The following is a 15,120-nucleotide window of genomic DNA, read 5'->3' as shown; positions in this document are numbered from 1 at the left end:
TCACTAGACAGCTGCGGCTTTAGGGTTCAGATACCGCAGGTGCAGCTTCAGGGATCATGTACCGCCAGTGCAGCTACACAGTTCATGTACCACAGGAGCGGCTTCAGGGTAGTGTACACACTATACCGGAATACAGGAACAGGTTCAGGATAACAAACTAACTTCACTAGATTAGGACAGGAGGCCTAGCAACATACAGTTGCACACATAAGAGATGTAGGGAAAGTGCAGGGGTTGCTTAGACACCTTCCCCCTGGGGAGGTTGCCTTTTATACTAGCTACTGGCTGGGGAGCATTTTCAAGCTGGGCACGCTGTATCTTTAAGAACAGGCGAGTGCGCACTCACCAGTTGCACCATCGGGAAGCCTGTGCGGTGTGCACAAGAAGCAAGGAGCAGGATACATGTCAGGAGATGGTGAGGTCAGCGCGCTGCCGGGGCAGTAAGTATGTCAGCATCCCCGCATGGAGGGGGAGGAGGAACCATGCAGAGGCGCCGGCATTAGTGTTACACAAATGATGTTTAAGCTGGTGTACTGGACAATCACAATTCTTTTTAAAAGTGCAAGGTGTTCTATTTTGAGTAAGGTGAAGGAGGCATGGCAGTCACTATAACACCAGAGGAGCGAACCAAGGCATTTTGTCTGGTGAAACAAGTGGCCCTTAGCTTGTGCTGTGTAAGAAAAAAATACCAGATGACCCAGGAGTCCAATAATTTGACACCAGTTACCCACTCCTCCCCAATGCCTTAAACATATTGGAGATGAGATGTCACAGAGGGAAGTATGTTTCAGTTATAGGGAGGTATAAAATGTAGTAAACCACTATGGGACAATTTTTTTCAACATACTCTAAAATCAGTGGTGATCTATTGAAGCTATCATTAAAATTAGGTTGCTACCTATTTTGCCTTTACGTCAATCATATAAGATGTACTGTGGCAGCAAGGGTTGTAAACACTATGCATTGGAAAACAGTGTTTTTAGGAGCTGAACCACATTATGCTCATAGAAGAGCTGGTCTCCTATGACCAAGGTGCCTCAGGAAAGTGTGAAAAAATCTGACGACCATTGATTCTTCTTTAGGATTCCCCTGATTTTCAAAATCTATGAACGTAATCCTCCAAAACGCACATGGTCCTTGCTTTGTAGAGGAGTGAACAATTTTAGAGTTTCTACCCATCTCCCAAGCTCACCCTTCCCCTTTTTTTCTCTTCTCTTTCCTGTCTCCTTTCTATCTGTCTTTCCTTTTTTCTTTCGGCTACTGTTTTTCCTCTTCCTTTCTCCAACTGTATAGTCCTTGTTTCTTATAGTCGATAGATGACTATAGAAGTCCAGAACATAGGTTATACATAACGTTTTGTCCTACTAAATCTCAAGCACTTAGGTGCGCTGACTTTGTCAGTGAAACCCTCATTCTAATGTTTTATTCTTGCATCTGTTTGCATGTTTGCATTCTTTTTCAATAAAATCAATAAAAATAGATGGAACCTAACTGTTTTACAAGCACACTTTCATTGTCCTGCTACATAAAAATATTTTTTTTTCATGAGCTCAATATAGAAGTTCATTAAACTTAGTAATATACTTTTGTTATGAAACTCCACTAATGTCTAGACATTAACACTGGTCCTGTGTTCCAGGACGTTTAGAAAAGGGTTTGGAGCTCTTTCCATCATAAAACGACTGGCCTGCTATAAGGATCAGGTTGTGTGCTATGCCAGCCTCCATCTCGGCACCAGTCATGATGGTGTAGACCGTCAACTGTTAGCATTTCACCAATATCAGGGTTGGCTTTTAGAGATAGCATATAGTGCATGTGCCCTTGGGCATCCACCACCCAACCTTCCTGATGGGTGTTTGGTAAACCAATCCAGCTGAGGATTATAACTATCTTTTTTGAAGTCCAAGCCCAGCTGTTGGTTCTGTTGTCTCCATAACGCACATAGACTTGTGTGGCTACATCTTTTACCTCTGGCCGTGACAGATGATAAGGTGGATTTCAGGTTACAGAGGGCTTCACTTCTGTAACCAGAATTACCGAGTCCCCACCACTTTTTTGCCCAACCAAAGTTACTCCATTCCTGAATTAATGCATACATACTATCTAATTTCACTCATTTGTATTATCTACATTATTAGCGGTATTTAATGCAAAATATAATGCAGCTTACCTCTTTTATTGAATTGGGGGAGGCCAGTGTTGTTACTATCCAGACTTGTGTGGTAGCAGTAGACAGCAGACTGTCATTATTGGACTGGCTTACGGTATCAGTGTCTTGGTCTACATGTGTAGCATTCACATGGTTTGTCTCAGTTATGTTGGCAGTTACCGTCCATTGGGTAATGGCAGTGGTTGAAGTAAAAGTCTTTGTTGTTGGGCTGACTGTGGTCAGATCATAATCTGAGGATCAAAAAGAATTTGTTACAAGTTTTGCTTTACTTAAAAGGCATGAGTGAGACAGTGCAACAAATTTATCAATTTACACAAAATTTATCAATATAGTTCAGATGACCTGATAAATTTGGCATAGTTTGTTGGGTATACTAGCTGGACATGCTTCTCTTCCTTGAACTATCTCATGGCCTTCATATGTGCACACCAATAACTAAGCAGAAAATGACATACATATAATTAATCTGGCAAATTTTCTGACTGTTTATATCCACAATCATCCAAAATTATATGATACTTTTCTTCCTAATATTTGATATTTTTGATAATAGAATAGAAACAGCTAGACTCTATATTATATAATCTATAGTAGATTCTAGATTGACAAAACTCTGCTCTACTACTTCTACCTTTTTACTTTTGGACAAAACATATATCCAAAAAAGGAATAACCAGAAGTAGTTTTGCAAGGGTCCTAAAAGCATGGTTACACTGATGGGTAGTAAGTTATTTTAAAACTTTAGACAAAAGGGGGAGTTGATGAAACCATTGCATTACATTGCTCTCAGTATAATGTTTTGTACTGTATCCAGACTAGGAGTTTTCCTGGAGCTCCACTGCTGACAATACAGAATAGCAGTGCAGCTCCCTTCACCTCTGCAATGACACCATCAGCTGCTATGTGCAGGCTCATACTGTTTATATGAGGCTATGTGGGGCTCATACTGCATATAGAAAGCTATGTGTGGGTTCATATTGTATATAGGAGGCTAGATGGGGCTCATAGTGTATATAGGAGGTGATGTGGGGGCTCATACTGTATATAGCAGGCTATGTGAGTGCTCATACTGTATATAGCAGGCTATGTGGGTGCTCAAACTGTATATAGGGAGCTATGTACGGGCCCATACTGTAGGCGGCTATATGCCGGCTCATATTGTATATAGGAGGCTATATGGGGGCTCACACTGCATATAGGTAGCTATGTGGGGCTCATACTGTATATAGGAGGCTATATGGGGCTCATACTGTATAAAGGCAGCTATGTACAGACTCATACTGTATATAGGAGGCTATGTATGGGCTCATTCCTTATATACTAGGCTATGTGCGGCTCATACTGTATATAGGCAGCTATGTGGGTGCTTACACTGTATATAGGCAGCTATTTGGGGCTCATACTGTATATAGCAGGCTATGTGGGTGCTCATACTGTATATAGCAGGCTATGTGGGTGCTCATACTGTATATAGCAGGCTATGTGGGTGCTCAAACTGTATATAGAGAGCTACGGGCCCATACTGTGTATATGCAGCTATATGCCGGCTCATATTGTATATAGGAGGCTATATGGGGCTCACACTGCATATAGGTAGCTATGTGGGGGCTCATACTGTATATAGGAGGCTATATGGGGCTCATACTGTATATAGGCAGCTATGTACAGACTCATACTGTATATAGGAGGCTATGTATGGGCTCATTCCTTATATAGTATGCTATGTGGTGGCTCATACTGTATATAGGCAGCTATGTGGGTGCTCACACTGTATATAGGCAGCTATTTGGGGCTCATACTATATATAGGATGTATGTAGGAGGCTATACGGGGCTCATACTGAATATAGGCAGCTATATGGCACCTCACACTGTATAGCAGGCTATATGGGGTTCATAATGTATATAGGCAGCTATGTGGGGGCTCATACACTATAAATAGGCAGCTAGGTAGGGGCTCATATTGTGTATAGGAGGCTATATGGGGATTCATACTGTACATAGAGAGCTATGTTCAGTCTCATACTGTGTATAGGAGGCTATATGGGAAGTCATACTGTATCTAATGGGCTATGTAGGGGCTCATACTGTATATTGGTGGCAATGTGATGAATCTTACTGTATGCAGAAGACTGTGTGGGCTCATACTGAATGTAGGGGCTGAGTGTGGGCTCATACTGTATATAGGGGAGCTGTGTGGGGGCTTATACTGTATGTAGGGGCTTTGAGGGGCATATTGCCTTTCAGCTGTTATTCTAATTGCCTCATTGCAGTACAGTTTATGGTCTCCTTTTCTTGTCCTGATTGAATGAATTCCCTGATGAACCCCTGAGTGACCAAAAGAGGGGAGAAACACATCGGAAAAAGATGCCATTAAGCAAAGAAGTACACAGCCGTTCAGGTCATATAGCATATATCTATAGTGTGAAAAAGTGTTTGCCCCCTTCCTGATATCCTATTTTATTACATGTTTGTCTCGATTAAATGCCACACCTCAATCAAGAAATCACTTAAATAGGACCTGTCTGACAAAGTGAAGTAGACCAAAACATCTTCAAAAGCTAGACATCATGCTGCAATCCAAAGAAATTCTGGAACAAATGAGAAATAACGTACTTGAGATCTATCAGTCTGGAAAAAGTTACAAAGCCATTTCTAAAGCTTTTGGACCCCAATGAACAACAGTGATAGCCATTATTCATAAATGGCAAAAAACATGGAACAGTGGTGAACGTTCCCAGGAATGGCCAAAATTACCCCAAGAATACAGCGACGACTCATCAAAGAGATCACAAAAGACCCCACAACAACATCCAAAGAACTACAGTTCTCACTTGTCTCACATTAAGATCAGTGTTCATGACGTCACCATAAGAAAGAGACTGAGCAAAAGTGACCTGCATGGTGAGTTCCAAGATGAAAACCACTGCTGAGCAATAAGGACATAAAGGCTCTTCTAAGTTTTGCCAGAAAATATCTTTATAGTCCCCAAGACTTTTGGGAGAATACTCTGTGGACTGACGGGACAAAAATTGAACTTTTTTGAAGGTGTATGTCCCATTACAATTGGCGTAGAACAGCATTTCAGAAAAGGAACATCATACCAACAGTGAAGCATTATGGTGTTAGCGTGGGGAAGACTTGCTATGGTAAGTGAAACCATGAATTCTGCCATCTACCAAAAAATCCTGAAGGAGAATGTCCGGCCATCTATTAGTGACCTCAAGCTGAAGGGCACTTAAGTTATGCAGCAGGAAAATGATCGAAAACAAACCAACAAGTCCACATGTGAATGGCTTAAGAAAAACATAATTAAGAGTTTGGAGTAGCCTAGTCAAAGTCCTGACATTAATCCAATCGAGATGCTGTGGCATGACCCTAAAAAGGCGGTTCATTCTCAGAAACTCTCCAATGTGACTGAATTACAACAATTCTGCAAAGATAAGTGGGCCAAAATTCCTCCAGAGCGTTGTAAAAGACTCATTGCAAGTTATCCCAAATGCTTGATTGCAGCTGTTGCTGCTAAGGGTGGCCCAACCAGTTATTAGGGTTATCACTTTTCACACCTTTAGGTTTGGATTTCTTTTTCCCTTAATAATAAAAACTTTCATTTAAAAACTGCATTTTGTGGTTACTTGCATTATCTTTGTCTAATATTTAAATTTGTTAGGTGATCTGAAACATTTAATTATTGCAAACGTGCAATAGAATAGGAAATATGCAGGAAGTCCATGTCCATAGAATCGTGACTATGTGACTATGAGATATGTTGGCTTTTAAACTAGCTAAATAAAGAGATACTTTTTTGTTATTGTTTGCATACATAGGTTGATCACTTTGGTTGTTGATTGAGGTGGCTATGTGGGGGCCCATATTGCATATAGAGGCTATGCGGGGGCTCATATAGGGGGTGTGACAAAGTCACTGGCAAAGTACTAGAGGGAGGATATGCATCAATGAGTTTATTATCTTCAGTGATATGAACCTAGAAAAATGCTCCATAACACTAGGTGCTGAGAGGAGTTAATCGGCCATGTTTAAGGCTAGGTTTAGGGAACAGGTGAAGAGTGCATGAGAGATTGTACACCATTTCTCGAATGGGATCACTGCATCTACATGCACTGTGCTCCTTTGTTTTCTTTTTCCTGTTAGAGCAGAAAGGCCATGCTTATTTTGCTAACTCTACAGTGCTCCTGTGTCTACCTCTATATGCAGCCAAGTGAGCCGCTCTACCACAAAAATCTAATTATTATGTTAATATTAATATTGAGCAGAATTAATTTTAGTCTTATGGTGCAGCCTCCACAACAGTCACTGTCTCTTATGTGGCCCCATGGTAAAAATTTATCTCCCACACCTGCTCTATTATGTATAGCACTATGTTATGTAAAGTCCTGTACATAAGAGAAAAATTTGCGCGATGCGCTACGAGCGCTATTGTCTTTGTCATTTTCCCTCTACAGATGTAATAAATAATAATAATCTTTATTTTTATATAGCGCTAACATATTCCGCAGCGCTTTACATTTTGCACACATTATCATCACTGTCCCTGATGGGGCTCACAATCTAGATTCCCTATCAGTATGTCTTTGGAATGTGGGAGGAAACCGGAGTGCCCGGAGGAAACCCACGCAAACACGGAGAGAACAGACAAACTCTTTGCAGATGTTGTCCTGGGTGGGATTAGAACCCAGGACCCCAGCGCTGCAAGGCTGCTGTGCTATCCACTGCGCCACCGTGCTGCCCACGGTGGCGCAGATGTGCATCAGAGCACCTGTGTGCTACTCACATGACCTATCACATGATCTATCAAATAGGTTAATTTGATATGTTACATGATACATCGGGTAATTGGGGGGGAACACTTTCTAAAGTGCCCGGGCACTAGCTACTCTTAATCTGCCCCTGTATTACACTAAGAGCCTCTTCTCAGTGCTGTGGGTGGCAAATTCATCAGCAAGTCAGACCATGTTTCCTGACAGTTTTCTAATATACACTTTCCTATTTTTCATAGGGTATGTGCACACAACATCTATAAAACACTGGCAAAATCATAGAGTTTGTCAAGCAGTAGGCACTACAGGAAGTGCTGGTTTTTTTTTCCTGAAGCATCATTTCTGTAATTTTTTGTTGTTTCCTTAGCATTTTTCCAACATTTTTGTCCAACTGCTTTGTAATAGAAAACTTCAACAGGTTTGCATTCAGATTAAAAACATCATATACAGGGGATTCTTACAAAATTAGAATATCATCATAACTTTAATTTATTTCTGTTCGTCAATACAAAAAGTGAAACTAATATATAATATGGAGTCATTACAAACAGTGATCTATTTCAAGTGTTTATTTCTGTTAATGTTGATGATTATGGCTTACAGCCAAATGCTTGGTGTTTATAGAAACCTAAATCTGTTAGATATTCAAAATTATTATTATTATATTATTAATATATTAATTATTAATAATATAATATAATTATTAATGGAAAGTCATTTTTGCATATCAATGTATACGTTCATTCTTTTGACCATTTTCTGTTTATCCTGATGTATGTGATTTATACTTTATCTCACATTTTTCAATCATTTTTATTTTGAATTAATAACGTTATTAATATATATTTCAAAACCCCCCCATCTCACGTATCCCCCCTACCTGACCTATCCATTATGGTAAACGGCATCACGCTCTCTCCCGCACCTGAAATCCGCTGCCTCGGGGTAACTCTCGATTCTTCTCTGTCCTTCAAACCGCACGTCCAAACTCTTGCCACCTCCTGTTGCCTCCAACTCAAAAATATTGCCAGAATCCGTTCCTTCCTCAGCCCACAATCTACCAAAACTCTTGTGCATGCCCTCATCATCTCCCGCCTCGACTACTGCAACACCCTCCTCTGTGGCCTCCCTGCTAACTCTCTTGCACCACTCCAGTCTGTTCTCAGCTAATCCACCTCTCTCCTCGCTACTCGCCTGCTTCTTCCCTCTGCAAATCCCTCCACTGGCTCCCAATTCCCCAACGAATCCAGTTCAAACTTCTATCACTGATCTACAAAGCCATCCACAACCTGTCCCCTCCCTATATCTCTGAACTAATCTCCCAATATCTTCCCTCACGTAATCTCCGATCCTCCCAAGACCTCCTACTCTCCTCCACACTTATTCGTTCCTCACACAACCGCCTCCAAGATTTCTCCTGAATATCCCCCATCCTCTGGAATTCCATGCCTCAACACGTCCAACTATCCACCACCCTAGGCTCCTTCAGATGGAACCTGAAAACCCATCTCTTCAAGAAAGCCTACAGCCTGCAATAACCTTTCTGCCGCCTCACCATCACCAGAGCTGCCGCCTCGCCATCGCCAGAGCTGCCGCCTCGCCCTTACCTTCTGTCTCTTCCCCACTTTCCCATAGAATGTAAGTCCACAAGGACTCTGTACCAGTCTGTACCAGTCTGTCTGTCTGTCCCCTCTGTACCAGTCTGTCACTGTAAACCTGCTTACTGTAATCGATATCTATAACCCTGTATGTAACCCCTTTCTCATGTACAGCACCATGGAATTAATTGTGCTATATAAATTAATAATAATAATAACCTCTATACACCGTCTTTTACCATACAGACAATTGCCATGTAAGCTCAGAGAAAACATGCATATACATTCCTACTAGTGATGAGCGAATATACTCGTTACTTGAGATTTTTCGACCACGCTCGGGTGACCTCCGAGTATTTTTAGTGCTCGGAGGTTTAGTTTTTCTTGCCACAGCTGAATGATTTACATCTGTTAGCCAGCATAAGTACATGTGGGGGTTGCCTGGTTGCTAGGGAATCCCCACATGTACTTATGCTGTCTAATAGCTGTAAATCATTCAGCTGCGGCAATAAAAACTAAATCTCCAACCACTAAAAAATACTCGGAGGTCACCCGATCGTCCTCGTGAAATCTTGAGTATATTCGCTCATCACTAATTCCTACCAAGCTCAACTTAGTGGTTCATAACACACTTGTGCCTAGGGATGGGCGAACCCGAACTGTAAAGTTTGGGGTCCGTACACCTAATGTCCATGCATGGACTCCAAACAAGAACTTCTCACTGAAGTCTGCGTTACTGTCCGGGTTCGGCAGCCCAAACTAAGCTTCTTAAAAGGCTGAAGCACAGTCAATCAACAGGCTTTTCTGGTATGGCTACTTTCCGCACATGGGTGTGATTGGCCGGCACGATATGCAGAAAAAAAAAAGTGGGGTCCCCTCTATTTTTGATGACAAGTGCAGGTAAAACAAACAGCTGCAGGCTGCAGCCTTCAACTGTCTGGTTTATCTTGGCTGGTTATCAAAAATAGAGGGGCCCTCATGCCATTTTTATTAAATTATTTAAATACATTTTTTTTTTAAATGGTGTGGTGTCCCCCATAGTTTTGATAAGCAGCCAAGATAAAGCAGATAGCTGGGGTCTAGTATTCTCAAGCTGCGAAGGTCCACATTTATTTGGCCCTCCTCAGCCTAAAAATAGCAGTCCGCAGCCACCCCAGAAAAGGTGCACCATTAAATTCTGGTGCATTTCCTGGCTTTTCCTGCTTGCTCTGGTGCATTGGCAAGTGAGGTAATCGTTTTGGGGTTGATGTCAGTTGCGTAATGTTCGCTGACATCAAGCTCAGAGGTTAGTAATTGGGCGGCATCTATAAGACACCCCCATTACTAATCCAGCTGCTGTAATGAGTGCTAACGTCAGTAAGGTTATTGCAGTTCAAAGCCGATGAACTGCAGTAACCTTACTCACGTCACCATTCGCAGCGTGAGAATGTTCTCACTCTGTGAGCGGTGATGTCAGTAAGTTACTGCATTTCATTGGCTGTGAACTGCAATAACCTTACTGACAACACCATTCGTTGCATGAGAAATTTCTTAGCCTTTACTGGTTATTCCCTCAGCTGGTTATTAAAAATATGGGGGACCCCACTCTATTTTTTTCTTTTATTTGTTCATTTATTAGCTAAATATATGTACAGTAAGCTACCCATGCACTGCACTAATTATACATCTCACTGATATATTTCTTACTATCGACAGGCACCAGCTGGTGAATACTCTCATCAGCATTGCGTGTTCTCGCTAGTATAAGCAAGAGTAGGCAACGCTGATGACAGTAGTAGTCATCAGCCATTGCCTGACTGGCGGTAACCTGACCGGTGATGACTTCAGTAAAGTTACCACCGGTCACAACCAGTGTTTCCTGCGCTGTCACTCAGATGACAGCGTGGGAGGGAACCTCAGGATATTCGAGCCCCTTCATTCACCTGAATAGGGTTTTCTAGTACCTGAACCAAAACTTTTCATAAGTCTTGGCAGAATCCAACAGACCTGAACATCCATGGGTCCGCCCGTCCCTTCTCGTGACATTTGTTTTTGCTGTGCATTATTTAATGTTACAATGGCAATGTTTTTGAAAAGACTAAATAAAAATGTTATTTTTTATGGTAATTAGTTGATTTAATGTTATTTCTGTGCTTGACAACCATCTATTTCTGCTCTAAATTGATGGTAATTACTATTATTGTGATTAATTTATTTTAGCACTTGTTCATTGTAGGCAAAGAACTTTCCTTGAAAATTACAAATCCGAGTATAGAACTGTCTCTCTAAGCAAGTGTGCAGAAAAAGGACCAGCCTTTCCTTCCACAGGAAATGATACGTGCCAAATGTTGGAAGACCTTTTGGCAAACTTTGAAACTAAATTTTGAAAGTCTTGGTGAAAAGAAAGACCTGACTTATTTATTTAAATATTTATTTAAATTTATTAGAAATGCACAATAAGTACCGTACTTAGCTGCAGAAAAGTTGACAATGAAAAAAATAATGCTTACATTTTAAATTATTGCAGCCTCAATCTATGTTGAAAAAAACATGTTTCAATGTGAGTGATTAAATAATTTACATAGCTAGAAAAATCTGTATTGCAGCTCAATCCTATTCCCATATGTGGAGCCAACCTGCAATACTATACAGGGACATATGTAGTGGGGGGGCAGGCAACCACAGGAGGTGGCGCCATCAGGCCTTCAGTCTGTGGTGTCTCCACATTGGCTGCATTTTGCTTCCCAGCATAATGCGAGTCAGTCATTCTCTGAGCCATTCTCTGAGTCGGCTGTCAACGGCCAGCTCAGAGAAGGTGCAGCACACCGGCTTCCAGTGATCAACTGTACTCACATCTTTCAGGGAGGATGGGTTCTGACACAGAACAATAAACAATATTAGAAAGGTTGGAAGTTTAACTACACGGTACAGTCAAGGATAATTACCTCAGACCTGCGATGCCACAACCCCATTGTGGGACCACAGGTCTGAGGTAATTATGCTTGACTGTGCCCTGTAGTTACCCTTCCAATCGTTATAATATTGCTTATTTGATGTTATTCACCAGCGGAGCTTCCTTGTCTCACTATGGTTTGATATGGCTATGCACATGATTAATGGTTGGTGGAGGGTGCTGGAAAGACAATTACATGGCTTTGTTTTCTCTATCTTAGAATCCCTAAATATTGTTACAGTTTATGAATTTTAATGTCAAGGTGTTTAATAAAATCACCTATCCTGGTAAATATGGTCCCCTCATCCCAATCCTGGTATGCATGGCCCCATCCTTATTCTGGTATGATTGGCCCCATATCAGTCCTGGTATGCATGGTCCCATTCTTATTCTGATATGATTGATTGGCCCCATCCAGTTCCTGGTATGATTGATTAACCCCCATCCCCTTGCTGGTATGATTGATTGGCCCCATCCAGGTCCTGATATGATTGATTGGCCCCATCCCCTTGCTGGTATGATTGGCCCCATCCCAGTCCTGGTATCCATGGCCCCATCAGAAAATATTTTAAAAAACAAACCTTTACTCTTACCTTCCTCCGCTCCCTCACAGTCGCAGCTTCCTGCTCCGGTGCCAGCAGCTGCTTAATGCTTGTAAGCAGCGCATGGAAGGGACATCATGCACTGCTCACAAGCAGAACACAGTTATCAGAATACTCACCGGGTGTTCATCAGAGATCATGGTGAGTATCCATTCCTCTTCAGTAGGTTGCACTGTCAGCCGCCTGCTTCCTGCTGGGGTCGGTGGTCATGTGTGCCGATACTTATTCATTTCTCTTAAATATCGGCACACGTGACCGCCGGCAGCAGCAGGAAGCAGGCAGCTGACAGTGTGAGCTACTAAAGAGGAATGGATACTCACTGCGATTTCTGATGAACACCCGGTGAGTATTCCGGCAGCTGTGCTCTGCTTGTGAGCAGCGCATGATGTCTCTGCCATGCGCTGCTTACAAGCATTAAGCAGCTGCTGGCACCAGAGCAGGACGCTGCTACTGCGAGGGAGCGAAGGAAGGTAAGAGTAAAAGTTAATTTTTTTAATCTTTTCTGATGGGTCCATTGATACCAGGACTGAGATGGGGCCAATCATACCAGTAAGGGGATGGGGCCAATCATAACAGCAAGGGGATGGGTCAATCAATCATACCAGGATGTCAGGAAGAAATGAATATTCATTGCCCTCCATGCCCATGGGCATGGAATGCAGTACATATTCATTTCACTTTAGCAGTGGGCACAGGAGTTATCTGGAGCCACCAGCTCCTGCATTTGTGACCCGCTGCTCCTCCGATACCGCTCCCCCACCTCCTCACCACAGCTAGAGCCAATATATCCAGACTATAAAACGCACCCCCCATGTTCCTCCACATTCTGGGAGGAAAAAAGTGCATCTTATAGTCCGAAAAATACGGTATGTATTCACCCCTTTTGCAATGAAGAAACTAAAAAATGTCTTGTGTAAGCAATTATCTTCATAAGTCACATGATTAGTGAAAGGAAGTCCACTTCTGAGCAATCCAAGTGTCACATAGTCTGTCAGTATATCCACACCTTTTCTAAAAGGCAACAGAGGCTACAACATTATTAAGCAAGAGGCACCACTAACCAGACAACATCAGGAAGATCAAGGAGATCTCCAAACAAGTCAGGAACAAAGTTATTGAGAAGTACAAGTCCGGTTTGGGTTATAAAAAAATATACAAATTTATGATGGTCCCCAGAGCACCATTAAATTCATTATCCGTCAATGGAAAGAACATGGTACCACAACAAACCTGCCGAGAGGGCCACCCACCAAAGTTCTCAGCCAGAGCATAGAGGGCATTAATCAGAGAGGCAGCAGAGATACCAAAGGTAACCCTGAAGGAGCTGCAGAGTACCCAAGCAGAGACTGAATATCTGTCCAAACGACCACAATAAGGAGTACACTCCATAGAGGTGGCCTTTATGGAAGAGTGGGCAGAAAAGAACCTTTACTTACACAAATTGGAAGGCTCATTTTAAGTTTTCCAAAAGATATGTGAGAGACTCCCCAAGTATATGGAAGAAGGTGCTGTGGTCAGATGAGACCAAGATTGAACTTTTTGGCCACCAGTGTTCAGCTGTAATTGACGCAATAGGAGGCTCTACAAAGTAATGCATTTAGGAGAATGACTAGTTAAGCACAGTGAAATTTTCAGTTATTTTGTCGTATTTGTTGTCTGCTTCACAAAAAAAGGAAACCAAATGCTCACAGTTGTAGGCATGTTCTTTACATGAATTGATTTCAAACCCTAAAAAAAAAAACCTGTGAAATTTCATGTTATGAAGTAGCAAAGTACAAAAATTGTCAAGGGGTGAATAGTTTCACAAGCAAGTTTCATTTTGATACTGACTAATTGTCATCAGTACTGTGATTCCTGTATGGTCCACAGTCTGATGATAACTGACGGCAACAACTCTCAGTAACACCTTGCGATACAAATGAATATGGCTCTGACTTTTAATTACAATTTATGTATCATGTACTGATGGCAGTTTTGGTGCTGAATTCATGCACTGATGGTGGTTCTGGTGACACATTCATATACTGATTGTGGTTTTGGTGATTTATTCCTGCACTGATGATGGTCCCTGTGATGTATTCCTGCACTGATGGCGGTCCTGGTGATTCATTCTTGTACCGATGAGGGATTTGATGCTGTGTTTCTGTACTGATGGGGGTTATATGAATTTATTTCTGTACTGCTGGTGGTTTTGATGATGAATTTCTGTGCTGAAGAGGGTTGTGATGCTGTGTTTCTGCTCAGGGTTCTAGTGATGAATTTTTGTACTGCAGTTGGTTCTGGTGGTAGATTCTTATGCTCGTATTGGTTCTGATCCTGTATATATGTATCAATCCCTAACTTGTAGGAATTACGTTTTACCGTAGAATTACGTTTTTTTATTGTTTTACCATCTGACAAATAAAGGGTTTCTGTGTTTTTATTTATGTTAGGCGCATTAAAGAGGTTGTCCAGTTTGTGATGAGTCTGCAATCATTCTATGTGACTGCAGACTTCTGAATACTCACTGCATGCTGTCAGAATTCTCTGGTGTCAGTGGTGAAAGTGTACCGTAATTTGCATACATGCAGTCAGATGCCGACTATAATATGCTTGACCTCGCTCAATGAAAATAAATTGATCTAGGCCCGACACACCCAGTCGGAATATGGCTAGAAGTATACAAACCACATACTTGTGCTCATATAACCATCCACTCTTGCCATTGGCAAGGGAGAACTCTAAAAGTGTGCAGTGGATGTGCTGTGAGAATCCAGAATCCTACAGTCACTTTAAGTGACTTTCATGTCAAATCTGAACAAGCCCTTTAATCATAAAATGAAACCCTGTAGCATGCCAATCCTAATAGTGTGTATTATACTCACTGTCAGGATTAAGTGCTCCTTGTTAGTTCCATCAGTCATAACATGACCACTTAAGTGACTCATGTGATTTTCATACTTATAGTCACGTGACAACCAGCTTTACTTCCTGCTTCTATCAGTTTCTCACTGAACACTGAGAAAATTAGGAAGAGCAGCTAGTTGGCAGTATTGTGCAAA

At 41.7% G+C, this 15,120-nt stretch overlaps 1 protein-coding gene across 1 annotated transcript in view; it reads right to left on the bottom strand.

The window, feature by feature from the left end:
• The window catches only part of PTPRB (protein tyrosine phosphatase receptor type B), a 218,863-nt gene that overhangs the window by 159,172 nt on the left and 44,571 nt on the right, over nt 1–15,120 (bottom strand). Inside the window, exon 3 of the mRNA XM_069764610.1 lies at nt 2,171–2,400. Within this exon, the coding sequence (XP_069620711.1) occupies nt 2,171–2,400 (230 nt within the window). The remainder of the gene's footprint in view (nt 1–2,170; nt 2,401–15,120) is intronic.

The sequence above is a fragment of the Ranitomeya imitator genome, chromosome 4, assembly GCF_032444005.1.
Source record: "Ranitomeya imitator isolate aRanImi1 chromosome 4, aRanImi1.pri, whole genome shotgun sequence".
Classification (NCBI taxonomy): Eukaryota; Metazoa; Chordata; class Amphibia; order Anura; family Dendrobatidae; genus Ranitomeya; species Ranitomeya imitator.
This window is presented reverse-complemented; position numbering and strand designations above follow the sequence as displayed.